Source organism: Amphiprion ocellaris, chromosome 11, assembly GCF_022539595.1.
Source record: "Amphiprion ocellaris isolate individual 3 ecotype Okinawa chromosome 11, ASM2253959v1, whole genome shotgun sequence".
In the NCBI taxonomy this organism is placed as follows: domain Eukaryota; kingdom Metazoa; phylum Chordata; class Actinopteri; family Pomacentridae; genus Amphiprion; species Amphiprion ocellaris.
Window position 1 is genome coordinate 3,657,768 of NC_072776.1, and position 20,923 is coordinate 3,678,690.

At 38.4% G+C, this 20,923-nt stretch overlaps 2 protein-coding genes across 3 annotated transcripts; both read left to right on the forward strand.

Moving 5' to 3' along the window:
- The first annotated feature begins 23 nt into the window (after positions 1–23).
- On the forward strand, positions 24–10,495 carry cdc16 (cell division cycle 16 homolog (S. cerevisiae)). The gene is made up of 18 exons (XM_023293309.3): positions 24–217; positions 405–459; positions 750–847; positions 1,063–1,101; positions 1,215–1,355; positions 1,942–2,101; positions 2,230–2,324; positions 3,681–3,814; positions 4,189–4,268; positions 4,381–4,430; positions 4,526–4,599; positions 4,702–4,827; positions 5,480–5,632; positions 6,720–6,783; positions 6,881–6,942; positions 7,890–8,025; positions 8,501–8,591; positions 9,667–10,495. The coding sequence occupies exons 1-18, from the start codon at positions 170–172 to the stop codon at positions 9,918–9,920; spliced, it is 1,860 nt and encodes a 619-aa protein (XP_023149077.2). The 5' UTR covers positions 24–169; the 3' UTR covers positions 9,921–10,495.
- A 2,727-nt stretch (positions 10,496–13,222) lies between these two features.
- On the forward strand, positions 13,223–20,902 carry upf3a (UPF3A regulator of nonsense mediated mRNA decay). 2 transcript variants are annotated; one of them, XM_023293312.3, is made up of 10 exons: positions 13,223–13,491; positions 14,303–14,409; positions 14,499–14,605; positions 14,822–14,920; positions 15,085–15,195; positions 15,308–15,363; positions 15,475–15,633; positions 15,744–15,877; positions 16,764–17,064; positions 19,124–20,902. In XM_023293312.3, the coding sequence occupies exons 1-10, from the start codon at positions 13,351–13,353 to the stop codon at positions 19,310–19,312; spliced, it is 1,404 nt and encodes a 467-aa protein (XP_023149080.2). In that variant the 5' UTR covers positions 13,223–13,350; the 3' UTR covers positions 19,313–20,902. The 2 variants fall into 2 exon arrangements, with proteins under 2 accessions (XP_023149080.2, XP_023149081.2); XM_023293313.3 differs by having other exon boundaries at positions 13,233–13,491; positions 16,764–17,052.
- The last annotated feature ends 21 nt before the right edge of the window (positions 20,903–20,923 follow it).

Consider the following 20,923-nt stretch of genomic DNA (forward strand, 5'->3'; position numbering starts at 1 on the left):
GGTGTTTCTTTACGGCACCATTTAGCGGAACACTCGTTGCAGAAAGAAGCCGCGGATTTGATTTTACGGAGCTAGCAAGTTAGCACGTACTGTTCAGAGCACAGCTTTCTCTGTCTCCAAGAATGACATACTTTTGATAGTCAGCACATCCGTTTTTTAAAATATCGAAATGAATCTCGACAGACTTAGAAAGCGAGTGCGGCAGTACATCGACCAGGTAAGAATAACGACGTATTTATTCAGTGCTGCTAGCTAATGCTAGCTTGCCAGCACACATAGCTTCAGTGGTAACAAACCTTTTTAGTTCGTCTGTCTCGCTAACTAATCGTCAGGCAACTAACCAGACACAATTCAAACTGTGCGTTTTAGTGACTTTTACATTGTTATTGTGTGTTTGTTCACAGCAACAGTATCAAAGTGCTCTGTTTTGGGCCGACAAGATAGCATCTCTTTCTCATGGTGAGTAAATAACTATACTGTTTATGGCTAGTTAGTTTAACGTTGCTCAATATGTCATCTTCGTCTGTTGTTAGTAGGTTTGGTGTGTTTTTTTTTTTTTTTTTGAGAGTTTTCGTGCTTTGTGCCTGTGTTACCATTGCTACGACTCATCACAGCTGAAAGGAAACTTTTACCAGCAGTCACAGCGGATTATCACAGTAGCATCCCAACGACCCAAGTGCTGTGAAACCTGACAGAGATTCCTTTAAAACGTTATGATTTGATTGCTCTGCCTTTTGCTTCGCATACAGAGGATCCCCAGGATATCTACTGGCTAGCTCAGTGCCTTTATCTAACCTCACAGTACCACAGAGCCTCCCATGCCCTCCGTTCTCGAAAACTTGACAAGGTAGGTTGTGAACTGTCTGTACGTGCAAGATGATGTGCTAGGAAGAGAGAAATATAGTTTGACTTTATAATACAAATCAATATGTGAAATATGTGCCTGTTTGTGTGCATATGTAGCTTTTAAATCAAAGTGAAATCAATAACAAGAAAAGCCAGCATCATCGTCATCATTATGTCGGTCTGTGTCTAAAACAACACTTGGCTTTTCTCACACAGTTGTATGGAGCTTGTCAGTATCTTGCTGCTAGGTGCCATGTAAGTACATGCAAAACACATCATTACATCAGTTCTAAACTCTCTTCTTTGCACTTCTTGAGAAGCCTACCAAATATTGTTTAAGCTTTAGACTTGTTTCTGTTTTTTAATAGTATGCTGCCAAAGAGTTCCAACAGGCCTTGGATATCCTGGATGCAGAGGAGCCAGCTAATAAGAAGCTGCTGGACAGGAGTGGAAAGGAGGACAATGGGACACCAGAGTCAGCCAAGGACTGGGATATGTCCCCTGCCTCTGTAAGTATTGGCTGGCACTGAAATATAGTGATGTTGTTGGCGTTGACTGACGCGATCTTCTAAATCAGAATGTAATGTTTTTGCAATGTCTACCTCTTACTCTCTAAAATAACCTAAATGCTAACTGGACAGCAATTTAAAAACTCTTGTTTTTTTGGGGTTTTTTTTCAGAGAAAAACTTTTTCTTTTAAGCTGCGTCAAATTAATTCTTCAACAGTCACTTATTTTTCTAAAAGAGAGGTTCATTTACGATGTGAAACTAATACAGTACACAACTGATATGATAATCTCCCCTGACCTTACTGAGATTATCTGTTCAAAATTTCTTTTGTCTTGGTATAGATGTAGATATAAAATAAAAATCATTTTGATATCAGCTGAGTGCAGTAGATATGTGTAGAACTTATGTGTAGAACTACATGCAATTTAAATGACATGTCATACACCTTTGGTATGAAATGTTATTCCTGTCAGGTTGTCAGAGTTCTTTTAATTTGCTGTCCATTCTTGTTAATGTTGTGGATGGAGTATTATCGTGGGCATTTAGTTTTCTTTATGTTCTCCTTTTCTCTCTGAAATTTTTCAGATCAGCAGCTCCATCTGCCTCCTGCGTGGTAAGATCTATGATGCCATGGACAACAGGCCACTGGCCACCTCCAGCTACAAAGAGGCCTTGAAACTGGATGTGTACTGCTTTGAAGCCTTTGACCTTTTAACGTCCCACCATATGCTGACTGCACAGGAAGGTGAGGCTGATCTGTGAGGATGATGCTCGCTCATCTTTTTCTTTTCCTGCAGATATGTGCCATTTATTTTTGGTAATTTGTAAAACGAGTGTATATCTGCCTTAAACCTGTTGTTTGTCATTCAATAGAGAAAGACTTCCTCGATTCGCTTCCACTGAGTCAACAGTGCACTGTGGAAGAGGAGGAGCTGTTACACTTCCTTTTTGAGAATAAATTAAAGAAGGTGGGGCTGCATTTAGTTTATTACATTTTAAGGTTAATGAGAAAAATAACATGTCGTTCATTATTTAAAAGTCTCGTGGTGAAAATCCATTTTAATGTGTTTTGTGGTTGTTATAAACTTGGAGATGTAAAATAAAAGCTGCTGAAAGCTGCAAATATGAAGTTGTTTACTTCTACCCTTCATCAAACCCTCTCATAACTAGCCACCCCATCTGACTACTTTTATTTTGATGGCACTGCAGCAATAGGTAAATCCTTAGTGTTAGCATGTTGAGCAGCTAACGTGGCTAATGTTGCATATAGCTTTAATCATAGGCCCATAACTCAGAGCTCAGTAGAAACTATAATGCTGAGGGACATTCAGAGACAGTGAAAACTTGAAGAGCAACAAGAACTGTGAGGGTTTCTGTGTTTTCATGTTGCCTGCTATGCTTCAGTGCAACCAAAGCTCAGCCGGTGTTTACGTCTGTTTGCACCAGCCTGTTCCCTTTGCTCACATAAACTGCATTTTAATACAGCCAAATTCCCAATACAGCTGTTCTTCTTTATATGTGTCTGTTTCTGTTGTCAGACAATAGAACAAGTGTGAAATAGTGACTGAAACGCAGCCCATTAGGAGCACACTGTTAACCTCCAGTCACTTTATAGCCATTTCCAAGCTGTGCTTTCATTTTGGTGATTATTTCCATTTCAAATAATTGCTCAGAGAGGGTTATAAGAAAATCCACTCTCTCACTCTGGGTCACTGTCTTGTCCCAGTCTCAGCTACATTGCGTTCAGCTGTTTTTCTTTGGTTTCAGATTGAAAGAGTTTTCTTTCTGCATGGACCAGGTTATACAGTCGTGGTGAAATGAGTCATCTTTGTAATATTTTGAGCTGAAAAATTGAATGACATGTTTTGGAAACACATGAGTAGAGGAGCACAAAGTGGGACTTTCAAACTACAAGCCTGTTGTAATTGTGTATTTTCCTTTTGTAAACACATTTAATGAAAGGACCAAAGCCAACAATGAATCGATTTTGCTGACACAAAGTCTAATATAGGTTGTTTGTCTATACTGTAGGCACATTGGTTTCCTATTGTTGTTGAAAGCATATTAAAAATGACGTGTTTCAGCTCAGAGAGCAGAGAACACCATTGTGTTCTCCTGCGTTTCCATTCATATTATTGAAATGCAAATTCATGTTATGGATATTGTGGTCTATTTTTATCCCAACACCTTTTCATGGGCCTCTTTTCTCTGCTTCTTTTCAAGACCTTTAGTTTATCTGTTTTCCCACATACTCACATTAACCATTGCTCTTGCTTTTGACATTTATAAACACCCGCATGCTCTCCTTCTTCCTCCCTCTGCAGTATAACAAGCCCAGTGATTTGGTGGTGCCAGAGATGGTCAATGGTCTTCAAGACAACTTGGATGTAGTGGTGTCTCTTGCTGAGAGGCATTATTATAACTGTGATTTCAAGATGTGCTATAAACTCACATCAATGTAAGTATCAACAAATTTTATTTTAGTGTGTTATTGATTTGTATGTGGTAAATTGGTTGAATTATTTGGCGAATAATTAAGAGTGCTATAAAGCTATAGCTTTGGTTTATAAGTTGTTTTTCTTTGCCATGAAGATCAGTTATGTATAACATATGTTTACGTCAGTATTTTTGGTACTATAAATTAGTAGGTAAGTCACTTGTGTTTATAAATCTAAAACCAGCCATTAAGCAAAAGGTGGATGTTACACACTTTTAGAAGTACACTCGGTATATGTGTTAATCATCATTGAGGAATTGCAGCTCATACGTTGGGGTTTAACGTCGAAAACTGGGTTTGTGGATGCAAAAAATAAGTTGTTGTTTGCATTTCAGGGTCATGGTTAAAGACCCTTTCCATGCCAACTGTTTACCAGTCCACATAGGAACACTGGTGGAGCTTGGAAAATCAAATGGTAAAAAAAAAAAAAAAATACATCGATAACCCTGATTCATTTATGCTAAATGTTTAGTTTGGTTGCTTTGTGTGCCTGTCAGTTCAATGTCTAATTGTTTATTTCCCTGCAGAGCTCTTTTACCTCTCACACAAACTTGTAGATTTGTATCCCAACAACCCCGTAAGTGTTTTTATATTTTTGTTGTATGTTACTTTGTCTTGCCTTCTTTACATAACTGTTATTGTTTGATAATCAAATAAAAACCCTTTTGCCAGGTATCCTGGTTTGCTGTAGGGTGCTACTATCTCATGGTCGGCCATAAAAACGAACACGCTCGGCGATACCTGAGGTATTCACACTCTGAAAAGAAGCACATGTTGTTTGATACTACATTAGTGGCAGTTTACTTTTATGTTCACCAGCACTTATTGGTTATTGTACATCTCTATAGCAAAGCCACCACCCTGGAGAGGACTTACGGCCCTGCATGGATTGCCTACGGTCATTCATTTGCAGTAGAGAGTGAGCACGACCAAGCCATGGCTGCCTACTTCACTGCTGCTCAGCTGATGAAAGGGTACGTAAATGAAGGACTAAGAGATACAGACCAAGCCCTAAACCACAGAATGGAGCTTCAACAGAGAAAATGGGATCTCTTTAACAATTGCTCTCTGAATAGTTACAGTTGAGCACTGCAGCGAAGTGAAGGTGATTGTACAGGCACAGGCTATGAGTAAAATAAAAAATTTTCCCCACTATTAATAGCATACCAATTGTGTTATCATAATTCTGAACTCGCTCTATGTTTGGCATTAAAAGCACACAGGAAGAGTATGAAGGCTTTTCCTTTATGGGGTGAAAAGAACAATTGTAGCTGTAGACGTAGGATTCAACTCAAACAAAATGTTGCTATTCCTGTGAGTAGTTTATAGGCTTTCAATATGCTTTTGTAGGTATAGAATTTAGCTAGCTTCTTTTAATGACAACATTCCTTTCTTTACACGAGTTTTCAGATCTGCAATACAAAAACATAAACATGAGTCTTTTTGACCTTTTTAACCTATGTGCTGGGTCGACTTTGAAGTTTAGTTATTTGTAGTTATTAATAGCTGGTAAAGATAACAGTACATTTAAACATGAAATCATTTTTTCACCATTAATTTTGAATTGTTTTAAGCTAAAATAGAATATAAGCATGGTTTTGATGTCTCCTGCTCTCTGTTGTTCAGGTGTCACTTACCCATGCTCTACATCGGGCTGGAATACGGTCTGACCAACAACTCCAAGCTGGCAGAACGCTTCTTCAGCCAGGCTCTTAGTATTGCTCCAGAGGACCCGTTTGTCATACACGAGGTGGCAGTGGTTGCATTTCAAAATGGAGAGTGAGTATGCAGTCACGAACACACAATAACACTTTATTCCTCTCGTAGTAGTATAAATGTTCTTGGCAGCAGCAGTGGGTGTTGTTGGTGTTTGTGAAAGCTGCTTTTGACAGACTCGGAGGTTTGAAAAATAATTATGCAAGCAAATATCAACAGTGACTAATGACTTGTGTGACAAAGTGAGGAGCAGCTATTTTACTGGTTAACGTGGCTGGTGGCATTAGGTTTTCAGGTTGTTTGTCCATCCTGTTGTCATGAATGTGATATTGTTTGAACACTAGGACTGCAGCTACCGATTATTTTTAGTAATAGAGTATTCTATCAGTTGTTCTGGTGATTAATCGAGTAATCGGATTCCGCGCTAGGCGTTACAGCATCAAAAGCGGAAGTGAGCGTGCTGTGCAACAGAAATAACTGTCCTGGTGGAACAGAGGGCGGACATCTGCGGTGGGGTGTAGTATAGTATTCAAGTAAAACTCAGAGCCATGGGAACCCGACTTGTATTTAATTGGTGATGCAGAAATCACATAAATATGTTTTTGTGTTTGGTCTGTTTAAACTGCTGGTACTGCAGCTGATAGAACACAAGTAAGAAAACCATTTAGTTTATTAGTATTCATTACAGAGAATATTCAATCAGTAACTTTAGTTTCACTTTGATTTGGCCACAAATTAGATTTCTTCCATTATAAGACAGTGTCAGACCTACATGCACTTTAATACAATATCATGTTTAATATATGAATTGTTCATGCTGTGACTGCCAAAGCAAAATTCCATTCAGTTTTGTGTTGTTTTACTAGAGGAACCGCACAAAGTGCAAAGATGAATATCTCAAAATGGTGCTGAATCAAATAAAAAGCATCTGCATAATGTGTGTGGCCTTTTTTATGTAATCTGGGTACTTATCCAGATTAAAGAAAGCCTGCAAAATGTGTCCATACACTAATGAGTAATTCATAATAGAAATGTGTAAAGATGCGTTGGAACATTTGTCACATATTGAGATTACATACAGTTAAATGTGGTTTGTTATATAAAGTATGTAGATGTGGTGTAACAATGCTTTTCTCCTTTATTGTTTCAGCTGGAAGACAGCAGAAAGGTTGTTTCTTGATGCAATGGAGAAGATCAAAGCCATAGGCAATGAGGTAGCAATTAATTTATTTAATATCGATGTGATGCATGTCTTAGAACTAGTTCTCTTCTATGAGAATAATCTAATGTATATTTTCCTTTCAATACAAGGTCACTGTGGACAAGTGGGAGCCTTTGTTAAACAACTTGGGTCACGTGTGTCGGAAACTGAAGTAAGTAGAATTTTACCGTGCAGTTTTTTTTATTTTGATGATTGAAAAATTCCAATAAAACAAGTAGAAACAAGTAGAAAAAAATGATTGACTTAGTGTTTTTGAAGCATCTGTTAGCATTCATGGTGAGAAACTAGCACTGTGAGCATATGCATTCGTTTGTCATGGTGATTATATTATAAGGAAGTGCCTTGTGTCTCTAAATTGTATTATGGATTTCCTGATCTTTCAGTAGGCACATGTAGTACTATGAAGTGTGGGAGGACAATTTCTCCTGAGTGGATCTTTAAGTACAATTACAGAAAGTGCCCTCTCCTGTACTTTGTGATTGCTTTTTCTTCTTGCCTGCTACAAACTGTTGCTGGAGATGTGCTCACTTGTCATTTTGCATAGGTACAGTCCTCACTGAAAGTTCATGTGAACAACCATTTATTATATGTATCCACCACTCAGCAGTGTGCTTGCAGAAAGTGTGCTACAGAAGTGATGTTTGGAAAGGTTTTGATTTTTTGCATGTCAAAAAATGGGTTTCCATCAAAGTTATCAGTGTGTCACAGAGGTGTTTTAATCCTCTGAGTCTGGTTGTTACCACATGCTGTTGTGTTTGTTTACCATCGAATGCATGTTAAGATGTTACAGTGGGGGCTCCCCGGAGAGCCTGCTGCCGCTGCAGAAAAAAATCCTAGAGGAAACACTGTCACCTATTATCAAACTATGGAGTCTCGCTCATCACTACATTTCTGATCAATGAAACAATAACAGAAAATTTGTTGTGTTGCACAAAATATTTGAATTACTTAAGTTAGACATTTTATTTACATCTTTTTCTTATTTAATGAAGTCCTAATATGATGTATTTTGCCACATATCTGCAAACATTAGCTCACGGTAGTTTATCGAATCCGTGGTTGATGCCTCTTTGTACTGCGATGTGTGTGTTTGTGTAGAAAGTACGACCAGGCTCTGGAGTACCACCGTCAGGCGCTGGTGTTGATCCCTCAGCACGCCTCCACCTACGCTGCCATCGGATACGTGCACAGCCTCATGGGAGACTTTGAAAGCGCCATCGACTACTTTCATACGGTAGGTCTGAAGAGGACTTCATGGCTTCCTTCAAGCCTAATGGGGTTTTGACCCTTGATTGACATAATGTAGGAAGCACCACTTAGAGCTGATAGGAGCAGGAACAGGAGTAACCATGGAAATCACAGCACTTTATTGTGAATCAAGTCAAGTATCATCAGATTTGTCCAACCGAGACAGGCATAAAATTAAACATGACAAACCTGAGTCGCACATAGAAAAATATACGCTAATAGAATACAAGTTGTGACAGAATCCTAAATATAGTGTCATGTTTTCTGGTGATATAAGACTTTATAGTTTTAGTTTACTCTATTGTCTCCAGTACATTTTTGTTGACATTTTAGCCAGAGTACTACATTATGCATAAGTCTGAAGAATGGCCTGACTGTTCTATATACCCCCCGCCCCCCAAAGAAAAAAAATCTGTTCTTACATTTATCAAATGCTTAATGTTCTTTTTTCTGTCTGACAGGCACTGGGACTGAAAAGGGATGACACTTTCTCTGTGACGATGCTTGGTCACTGCATTGAGATGTACATTGGTGACACAGATGCCTATATAGGTTTGTTTTATATTAACTTAACTCTCCTACCTGTGTTTCCAGAGGTGGAACCAGGAACTAGTTTAGGTTGAAGGGAAGTAGTTTTACCCCCAGCATAATCTACATTGCCACATTTCTGCAAACATTAGCTCTTTATAGTTTATTGAATCCCTGCCTGAACTTTCAGGGTGGTGTTTGCAGCGCTAAACGTTACTGTTAGAGAAAGTGTGCTCGTATTTTCTACAGCAGCGATGTCAAATATGCGGCCCGCAGGCCAAAATGGGCCCTCCAGAGGGTCCAATCCGGCCCTTAGCGTGTAAAAATTCCAGAGAAGACATTAACTGCAGATTGTAAATTTGTAAAACTGTAAATTTAAAATAATTTCTAGACCATGACAAGTTGTTTTGATCATAAAGTAAAATACTAGATTGTTCATTGTTCTTTTGTCATTTTGTGTCTCATTTTTGTAATATTTTGTCTTGTTTTTGTTGGGTTTTTTTGTCATTTTTTGTCTGACTTGTCGTTTTGATCATAGAGTAAAATACTATATCATTCAGTTCCAGATAGCTGTGGCTAAATGTTGTGTTCCTTTGTAGACACTCTGTAATCTGTAAGTTGTAATGTATAAATGATAAACTGAGGCATAATGTTGTTGAAATTGAACTTATTTTTCTTAAGAGATTTCAGGTTGTTCATAATGTTTTGTAAAAAGATAACTCCTTAAATGTGAACATTTTCAAAATGTACTTTTTTGATCTAAAGCAACGGAAAAATTTGGAGTTACTTATATGTTATTGTGCTGTGATTTTACTGGTCTGGTCCACTTGAGATCATATTGGGCTGAATGTGGAACCTGAACTGAAATGAGTGTGACTCCCTTGTTCTACAGCATTGTTAAATGGTCATCTTTTATGTAAGAAAAAAGAAAGCTGCAAACATGTTTTCCTCAATTTAAAGTCAGCCATAGTTGCTTTTTGTTTGTTCTTTTTGTGTCACAGATTTATTATCTGCTGTTGACCCTGCAACGTAGTGATCAAACTAGCTGTGCTGTCTCTGTCTCACAGACAATAATGTGTTGTTCCTTGTTTCCACTAAGGCACAGACATCAATGACAAGGTGCGAAGCAGCCTGAACACTCCGGCGCTGATGAAGATGCTGAACACATCAGAGCCCAGCGACCTTCTGGCCACGCCAAGGTTGGAAGACACGAGCATCACGTCCTTGGAAACGCCGCTGTCTAATCAGGACAAGATGATGCTGGAGACGCCTCTTCGGCTCTCGTTAACCCTGGAGTGCGATATGTACGAGAGCGACGTGATGTTGGACACTTTGTCGGACACCAGCACATGATCCTGCCGAGGTGGAACTGTCGTAACAACGGGTTGTCACAGGCACACATATCCAAGCCCAAGGACAACATTCGACCTGAAAATTTAGTGTCTGTTCTCCACCAAAGGTCTGCTGTGGATTCCCCCCTCTTGTGCATTATATGGTTGTTTGTATAAGTAGCAAAACATAGAATGCAGTTATGAACGTGAGTGTGGTTGCCATAAATGTGGGCAAATTGTATACAGCACCTGCTGTGTAGCATATTGATTTTGGGAGAATGCACTTTAAAAGGGGAATTGACACATGCCTTGGTGAAGAGATGGAATACTTGGCTTAGCATTGGATAAGCGTTTGACCTTGGGTTAAGACACTGGAAACATGTGGTCCTCTGACACTTGATCGAACTGAACAAACACAGCCCCACACCTCACACTGAAAGACTACGTCACTTCTGGCAGCCTGTGGCAGGACCCTCCGTGTTGCTTAACCTGTGGATTTTCACCTTTAATAAAGAGCCAGCTAAATACACGCAGTTTTGGTGAAATACATTTTTGGTTATTCCTACAATAAACCATGCATTTATCCTAAAAAGATAACATGTCTGTTTTTTGTTTTAATCAGAATAAAGTGGTTGATGCAGAAAAACCCACAGAACACACTGCTGTGGGGAAAGTTTTATGTTGCTTTGGATAAAAGCCTCTGCTAAATGAAATTGTAGAAAAAGGCTGAGAATTTTTGATTTTTGTGGGTTATTGATAAAGTCAAGCTATTAGATGGAGGAGTTAGATATAACAAAATGTTTTGCAGTGTGATTTTTTGTGTACATACAAACACAAGTTACAGTAAACCACCAAACACTGAATGATTTACGGCTTAATTTTTAACGCTGGAGTCATACAGGTGCTGTGATAGTGGTGATACAATCCTTGGAGTAGGTGCAAAATTAAACCGGACATCACGAATAACAGTTTAAAATGTTGAAAGAAATAGTTTTTTTTCATTGTTTTAATTTTAAACAAACCTGTATTGGGTAAATGCTTTAAAAAATCTGAATAGATCCTTTTCCACAGTGTTTGGAATAGCATCCCCATCTTCCAGGAATGATATCCTGATTTTCCTACCTGGAATTTTGAATGGATGCTGGTTTTAGAAAGACCTGACCGGCTCTACAGGCAGCCAAAAAGGCACTGCAGCTGGTCGGTGTTTGCTGCCGTCCTAAACAGCTGTCCTACCTACAACATACATTCAGCACTGTGAAGCATAAAACTTCTGGATCTGAGATAGCAGAAGATCTTTTAAAGTTCTGAATCCTCTGCAGATCAGCGATAGTCCCAATCCCCAAGAGAAAACCTCCCATATAGTGTCAGACAACAGCACAGAGTTTCCTCTCAAATGTCACATTGAGGTTAAGGGGAGGAGTGAAGTCTGTCCTCTCCATCCTCTCTCTGACATTCACACCAGATCCACTATTTTTCTGTTCACCACCAGGTCCTCTGTCCAATGGAGAGCAGCTGGAGTAGATCCAGCAGAGATGGGCTGCACTCCGTCTAAGTCAGCCGGGATTTACAACCACGACCCAGTCTGCAGGGACCTGGACACCTGCTCCACCTTCGTCCCCAGCCTCCAGAGCTCCGTGTCCACCCCGGAGAGACCTCGGCTGTGTGTGGAGACCAGCAGCGGCAAGCAGACTTTCCTGAGTGGTGAGTTCGTGGTCCGTTCAGAAACTGGGATGAAGTTTTCCACCACTTTTAAGGCAATCTGCTGTCTGACTTCTTGATTCCTGTGCCAGAGAATTACCTAAGAAAGATGTCGGATGTGATAAATCCACGTCCATGTGAAGAGTTGGTTTTGTTTGTTGTCCTTTTTTTCCACCAGTTCCCTGCAGAGATGTCCACGGACGGTCGGTGAGCCAGTCCTCCTGTGATGAATCGTGGAGCCCTGCAGGCAGCGTCCCTCCCGGCAGCAGCGCGTCCTGCCCGCCTCAGAGCAGCATGAAGCCCCGCAGCCAGATTCCGGAGCTGCTCAGTGACTCTGAGGGCTCCGGAACCGCTTAGCTGAGTGCAGCCTGCTGTTATACAGAGACACGGGAATAGATAGACACTGGCACAACAAGTGAGAGTCGGTTTATTTCTTACCTGTGTTACTTTGCCAGGTGCTTTTACGCAGTGATGCAGCGGACAGATGTTTGGTGAACATCAGCTCTGGATACGATCTTCAGCAAAGGGAATGCGTTTCTATCACTAATAAGTGTTTTTTTTTTTTCAAACCATCCTTGTATGATATTCATAAAACAGCTTAAGCCACCATTTATTAGTCATGTTATATGCATTGATTAAATCTGACGCGCACTTTTGACTTAAAGTGTACATAGTTGCACAATAATGTCACATTTACAGATATACATTTTTGATCTCAAAGCACATTTATTTTTCTTTGTCCTTTAGTTATTCAGGAAAATCAATGTTGATTTAAATTTTTTTTTTTTTAAATCCTGATAATTAGATGCAGAGAGACAGTAAAACTGGCGGTTTCTTTTCACAAAAACAAGAAAGTGATAAATCATGGATAACAGTTCTAATCCAACAAATCTTTTTGATATTAGCATGCATTTCTTTATTATTATTATTCATATTTTTTCACCTCTATTTAATACAGGTAAACCAGTGTTGATGAAAATCTCCTTTTCAATAGTGAAGAGAGACAATAAACAGAAGAAATCTGTCACCAAATCAGATTTAAGGAGGAAAATAATGGATAACATTTCTAATAAAATCATAGATGAAATTGGTATACATTTGTTTGTTTTTGTATTTAACGTTTATTGAACCAGGAAAACCAGTGGTGGTAAGAAAAAAGCCTTTTCAGTGACCTGAAGGGACCTGAAGCTGACTAAATGTGTCATAAAATCAGCTTTTAAGAAGAAAATAGTTATTAAGATCATAAAGGCTACTAGTATACATTAGTTTTATTTGTTTTAACTTTTAATTAATCAACAAAACTAGTGATGATTAAAAAACTGCTTTACAGTAGTGAAGAGAGACATAAAACTGACTAAACCGGTCAGAAAATCTAATTTAAAGAAGAAAATGATGACATTTCTAATGCAAGTGTAAGGGAATGTTAATACAAACATTTTTATACCGATATGAAGTTTTAAAAAGTTTCATTTAACTAGGAAAAAACAACTATGAAAATCTTTTTTTTTAAAGTTGCCGAGACATTAAACTGACTATATATGTCACAAAAATAGATTTAGAGAGGCAAGCAACTAGCCTTTAAACGCTCAGATAATCATGTAAAATTATTCAAATAGCATAATATTTGTTTGTTTTTGCCCTTGGTGTCCACACAGTTCAGCCGTCTTTTTAAATCTCTCTCCACTCGTGACATCGCCGTACTCTCGCGAGAACTCGGTGGCTTAACGCGGCGGCGGACACGGAGATGGAGAGAAATGAGGTCTGAAAAGGACCAGATGACGGTGGGGAAGGAGAAAAGTGTCGTCGAGATTCAGTTCAGGGACATCCCAAGGGAGCAGGAGAACACCCCCGGTAACCCCAAGCAGAAGGAGGAGAAGAAGGAGGTTTTCACGAAGGTAAGAAGCCGAGAGTTGGCGGTGCGTCGCCGTGTTTACGCTGCGTAGGAAACAGACATGGAGGAAACGCGGAGGCAGCAGGGAGCGTTTCAGGACCGCGGACAGCGACGGCAGCAGGACTCACCTCCATCCCATAATCCACCTACAGCCTCCCGACAGTCAAGATTTAGCATTTCTGTCAGACGGTTTTAGCTAGAGGGAATGCTTTTGTTTGTACCTGAACGTGGCGTCAGCAGCTAACGTTCCACAGAAAACACTGGAGATCCTCCGTCCATATTCCTGCATCCTTTAGAGTTTAAAACCCATTTCTTCAACATTTTACGTCCTGTAGTCTCAAATAAACACATTTCATCAGTAGGTGTCATGACAATCTGAATAATACTGCAACTAGCAGTCATTTATCAGTATTTATTCCACCATATAATGGATTAATTGTTGATTGTGTGCAACATGTCGAACATACTGACCAGAAACCATTTCAAACGTGTGTACACCTGTTAGCTTTTTGTATTTTGTTGAACATACAGTTTGTCCGTTGTTTTTGTTCCTTAAAGTGGGTTTCATTTAGAAAATAAATGCATAAAGCAAAATAAATGAATATATACACTCACTTCATAATAATAATAATAATAATAATAATAATAATAATAATAATAATAATAATAATATAATAACTTTATTTGTATAGCACCTTTAAAAAGAACATTCACAAAGTGCTTTGATTTTAAGCTGATTTTTGCAGTATCTTCTTCACAGAAATACCTGATTACTTGCAGTTCTTGCTAAACAGAAGACAAATGACTGTTTCCAGGTGGTGATCCGGAGGCTTCCACCCAGCCTGTCAAAGGACCAGCTAGAAGAACAACTCAGTCCACTTCCATCATATGACTATTTTGAGTTCTTCCCTGCAGATCAGAGGTTTGATAACTTTCATAACTTTATGATATAAAATGCTATCGTCTGAATAAATGTTTATGACTTCTTTGTGTTTCTGTTTCTCCCCACAGCCTCTATCCACACCTGTTCTCCAGAGCTTATATCAATTTTAAAAACCCTGAAGATATCTTGCTCTTTAGGGACCGATTTGATGGCTATGTCTTCATTGACAACAAGGGTATTTATCATTTCCTTCACACTCATTTTGACTGTGATAGCCATGTACAATCTACTCTACTATTTAAATGCGAACACCTGCATGTTTGTTTTACGGCTACAGGTTGGCTTTTATGGACCAAGAGGTGGCTTTAGTGCTTTTGTTTCCATTGTTACCATTAGCTCGCTAGCTGGCCTGTTAAATGATGAGCGGCTTTCTATTTCAATATTTACTCAGGCCAGGAGTACCCTGCAGTCGTAGAGTTTGCCCCCTTCCAGAAGATTTCTAAGAAGAAGCTAAAAAAGAAAGATGCCAAAGCTGGAAGCATTGAAGAAGGTACAAAAATGCAGAGCTTAAATCATCCAAATCTATTCTGAAATGATAGTTTGCTTGTAAATGTATATTTCTTGCAGGGATTTAAGATGTACAAAAATTGATATTTCACCATAGAAGGTTAACATATTTAATTTATATCCATCCTGGTTGTGGAAATCCTTCAGACCCAGAATATAAGCGTTTCTTGGAGAATTACTCCTGTGATGAGGAGAAGTCCATGGCCAACCCTGAGACCCTGCTGGGGGAGATCGAGGCCAAGACCAGAGAGCTCATAGGTACAGAACCATATGCACAGCAGGTTGTTTTCTTCTTGGTTAGTTACACATTTTAAGTTCCAGTTACAAAATGACAAAACATTTGCTTCCTTTTTCCCCGTTTCTATTTCAGCCAAACGAACGACACCGCTGCTGGAGTACATCAAGAACAAGAAAATTGAGAAACAGGTTAATAAAAAAAAACGGCAACAACACAGTTTTTAAGCAGAAATGAATTACCCACAGATTGTTCCTGCACTGTGAAGAATCAATTTGAATGTGTCACATTCTTTTTAACAGCGAATAAGAGAGGAAAAGAGAGAGGAGAGGAGAAGACGAGAGCTCGAAAAGAAACGACAGAGGGAAGAGGAAAAGAGAAAGCGGCGAGAGGAGGAGAGACGCAAGCGAAAAGAGGCCGAGAAGCAGAAGAAGCTGTCTGATAAAGACATTAAAATCAAGGTAAACCTTCACCACTAAAAACCTGTTTAATGCTAACCTGTTTATCCTTGTTGTTTGGGTAAATGCAGTAACGTGTATGTTTTTTTTTCCTGTATTATTCGCGTATTTAGCTCCTGAAGAAGAGCGACAGGGATGATGATGTGGATTCAGACCGCATGAAGGACAAAAGTGACACTGGAGAGGCAGACAGAGGAAAGTGGGAGAAAACTGGAGGACAAATGAAGTCGAAGGAACCCAAAGAAAAGTAAGGATTGTTTTCTGTAGAGAGGAGTGGTGTGAGAAGGAAACTTATTAAAATTTAGCACCACTCTATATTCAGACATACTTCCGATATATATGCTAGTAAATTGTAAATAATTTATCAGTTTTTTAACAGCCTCAAAATTGATACTGGGTTCCTTAATCATTGAAAGAAGGCTTTTGGGCATTTACAACAAAATACAAGTATTAATATCTAGAACAGCAGCTTAATAAAGTAATGTTAGGTGTTAAACTCACAATAATGAAACAACCAAGCAGATGATATTTCAGCTAAAAGTGATCCTTAAATACGAACTGACAACCCTCTGATCCAAATACTAATTTAATTTATTCTGATGGATAATAGCTGTTCTTCAGAGCAATAATATATTATTTATTAAACACTAATAAAATCTGTTGGCAGGTGGAAATATTTTTACATTATTTTAGAAAATATTCATATGAATTACTGAATGTAGGTGAAATAGTTTTAAATAGAGATATGCATCCATATTTTAGAACTGAAAAACCACCCGACTCTAAAAAGTTGCCAAGAAATCTGATAATTTGTGTTTGTGTGTGTGCAATAATCATGCATGCTCTGGTTCTCTTAGTTCTCAGTTGTTGCTTTGTTCTAGTTTTGCTTCCTTTGTTCTGGGTTTAGCTTTCTAGTTCTTAATTCAATTAGTTTTTGCATCTCTAAATCTTTTTTATATCATGCTTTTTATCTCAGAACTTTCTTAGTGTTTTTTTAATGCCTACTGTTGCACAAAGAGAGAGTAAGGTCATTTTGATCCTCGATGTGTCATGTTCATATTGAAGAATTGGTAATAAAGCTGACTGACTTTGACTTTGTGGGGTGTCTCTGCAATCTGTACTTTAACCACTAGAGGTCAGCCTGAGAGCGACAAGGAGCAGCGAGAGCAACATGGACGCAGGCAAAGAGACAAGGACCACCGTGGGAAAGACGAAGAGAGAAAACGTCAGCGACACCACTATGAGTTTGACAAGTTCATGCGCCGGAAGGATGAGACCAAATGGGGGAAAGGCTACTGCCAGGACCGAGCCAAGAAGGAGGGCCACCATCACGGCTATACTTACTGTCCCGACAGCGGAGACAAAGTGGGAAAGGAGGACAGGGAGGACCTGGGTAATAGGAAGGAACGCCTCCGAAACAAGGTGAGCGAGAAGGTGAGCATGAGACTGGTGGGAAGGTGATCACTGATTGCTTTTGTCGCTTCTGATGTAGACTTGTAACTATGTGATCGTTAGGATGTGATAATATGTCAGCTCAGATAAATCACGTTTCTTTATGCTGAGTGTGGTTTGCCATTGAAGAAGCCTGTTTAACCGTCCTGTTGTCCTCATTTACGGGCATCAAAAAATATTTTTCCTTGTCTGAAAAAAATCCAAGTATGATTTCAAAACAATTTTAACTAAATGCCCAGTCATATATATTTATTATTCTTTATCTTATTGCATTATTCATTCACTATAAAAAGGCATGTTCATAAATAAACAATCTAAAGTCTTGTGTATCGTTTTTTGAAAAATGAAGTCACAAAACATATATCTAAACACACTGAGAGCTCTAACATATTTTCAAGGTACAATTTATTATCTGACAAACTCTTGAGACTACAGCATCATATTGCTAGTAGCTTTGCTGTGATTAACCAATAATACTGCCCCAAAAAACACCTTTATAGTCGAAAACAAATCTGTGCCTGTCCGATATTGCCCCCTGCCTATACTCAAAAGTACTCCATCAGTTTAGCTTTGCATTTACAGAACCGTCTTCATGACAGGCAGATCAGATCAAAGTGAATGCAGTAGAACCAGATATGGCTTTTTTTTTCTTTTTTTTCCCCCGTCAGACTCTTGAGCCATCGTGACCCACAATGTAGTTTGATAGCTGACCTTTCATTTACAGAGATTCATTTGCATGTGTTAATACTAATTTCAGTTAAAGTAGCCTCGAGCAGAGATCAGGAGCTACAGAAGTCTGTAAGTCACTTTGTTTCAGTTCCACTGTCTTCATTTTTAAACATGTAAAAATAATGTATTAGATTTTGTGCCACTTCCTCTGGAGCCACAAAATAGCTTTTTCCTGTATGCACTAGTACGCCTTGTAATAACAAGAACAATAATAGTAATCTGTATAGCAACTTTAGAAGACAAAGTTACATAGAGCTTTACAAGAAAATAAATTTCAAATTAACACAGATAATTAGTTTACATGCAATTCAATCTGAAGATGAGTGTTTTCTGACATGCTGGGATGCGCTTCAATAAATAGGAATACCAAGGATTGAAATGACCTTACACTCTCTTCATGCAACAGTAGACATTAAATAAACACTTAGAAACTTGTGAGATAAAAAAGTAACATAAATTTAGACATATAGTATAAAAAAAGATTTAAAAAAAGATTTACAGAGACAAAAACCAAGTGAATTAAGAACTAGAAAGCAATAATCAGGTATATGAAGAACAAAGGAAGCAAAACTAGAACTAAGCAACAACTAGGAACTAAGAAAAGCAGAGCATGCATGGTTATTGCACACACACACAACAGATTTGTTATTATGAGATTTCTTGGCAACTTTCTAGAGTAAGGTGGTTTTTCAGCTCTAAAATATGGATGCATATTCCTATTTGAATAACAGCACTAATAATTTGTATAGCAACTTTTGAAAACAAAGTTACAAAGAGCTTTACAATAAAAAAATTTAGATTAGGCAAATAACGAAAACAAATTTAGACAAATAAATTAGATCCTAAGCATGCAATATAACAATGCTAGTTAAATCAAATTTTAATCATTTTTGTGTGTTTGCTTTGAGAAATGATTTGATGACTGGTACCAAACCTTTATAATTCCTCTACTATTTCCTTTCATCGTTCCTCTAACAACCTCGCAGCCCCAGATTACCGTCTGCACAACCCTGATCACACACCGCAAGTAATTACAGCCCTGTTAAGAATTAGTAGGGTGGCTCAGTGGTAAACACAGTTAATTCGCTTACATGCAACTCAGTTACAGTTGGCTTTCTTTCCTTAGTGGAAGTCTGTTCCTGGGATGTCAGACGAGCATTTTCTGATTCACCACATGCTGGGATGCACTTCAGCCTGTGTTAAAAAAAAAAAGAGCAGACAGAGAAAATGATGGGGCGTGGATATGTGGCGTTCTGTATTCAAGGCGTGCTGCTTGTCTCTCCCATGTCGCTGCTCTCTTGTCTCCCTGCAGGACCGTCCAGCCATGCAGCTCTACCAGCCCGGCGCCCGCAACAGGAAGCGAATGAGCTCAGCAGGCAAAGGTTACGACTGCATCCCCGTGGGCCACTCACCTGAACCCAGAACGGAGCACTGCTACGAGGTGGTCGCCATGACAACCGGCCTGGAGAAGGGATTTGAGAAAAGCAAAGATGAGCAGTGAGCGTTCAGTCCAAGTCGATGGTGACCAGACTAACGCACCCCGCTGAGGCAGTAAGGCGCTTCACAAGCAAGCAGTCTTCTAGTAGCTTTCATCATGATTAGGTGTAATAAAATCCAAAGCTTTAACCCTCCTGTTGTCCTCATTTACAGGCACCAAAAAATATCATTTCCTTGTCTGAAAAAAATCCAAAAATTCAGCAAAAAAATTCCCCAAATTTCGGAAATTTTGCAAAACCTTCAGGAAGAAAATTCCAATAATTCCTTAAAAGTTTCCCTTTAAAGTTTTGTTTTTAAAAAATCTTCCAAATTTGGAAAGAAAATTCTTGTAAATTTTTTTTAAAAAATGAGTAAAAATCTTCCAAAAAAAATCCTAAAAATTTCTAAAGTGATTACATATATATCAGTAAAACTTCTAATATTTTCTTAAGAACATTCACAAAAAATTAACCAAAATCCAGTGAAATTTGCTGGATTTTGGTTGATTTTTTTTCTGAATGTTCTTCAGAAACATTTTTAACATTTCTTTTTTTCCACCAAAAAATGTTCAAAGATTTCCCAAAAATGTTGAAAATGTGGCCATCAGAAGTTTCACTGTGAAAAGAGATTTTTTTTCTCCACATTTTCAAACTTTAAACAGGTGAATTTTGACCCACAGGACGACATGAGGGTTAAATGTTGGACAAGTTTTTTTGTTGTTGTTTTTGCTGGAGCATGAAATTTTGACTAAAAACTGGGGCAAAACGACAGCAACTAGCAGAATGATAGCACAATGGTTAACTCAGTTTGCCCCCATTTTTAGTTACACTTTCTCGGTTCTGATTCACAAATCGGCATTGGATTTTTAATTTATTGAAGTCGCTACCTACTAGCTAGTTTTTGACACAACACTCGAAGCAGTCATTCCTTCTGGTGTGTTTTTGAAGTGTGACCCTGTAGGAGGCAACTCACTAATCAACAGTTGGTGGAAATATAACCTCATCTTCTGCAAGAGATTTCTTTTCTAAGCCTTTATACTAGAGTCTGCTAAACTTGGATGTTTTTATTGAACCTATAGATTTTATTAAAACTAAAATAATGTAAGTAGAACTTATGGATGGGTGATGTAAAATAATAATGTAAGAGAGGAAATTGCGTTTGTGTGTAAATAAGAAGAAAAGTGATGACTGATTAAGAGGCCAGTGTTTCATGTCTACATGTCCCGTGTGTTCATACATTTGGTCTAACTCATCCTGAGGTGTCATACACAGAGATAGGATTTTTTTGTGAGCCAAGCTTTGTACGTGAATGTACCCATGAGCCAGGAAGAACAGATTCTCTATGTTTCTAAAAAGCATTTTCAAGAAACTAATGGTAAAACTGCAAAGTTGAGGAAAACAGTTAATTTTCTATGCTGTTTGCATGGTTTTATATTAATGCTGTCAACTAAATGTAAGTACAAAAACACAAAAAATAATTAATGGAGAAAAACAGTCAGTTTAACAAGCCTTATTATTTTTGCATGCAATCCGACATTTATCTGTAATACCTCTTGTGTCATTTTGTGTTTTTCCCCTCAACTTGTGAGGCAATAAAGCTTTTTTTTCCATTTGAAGAGGCTCAACAGTGTTTCAGT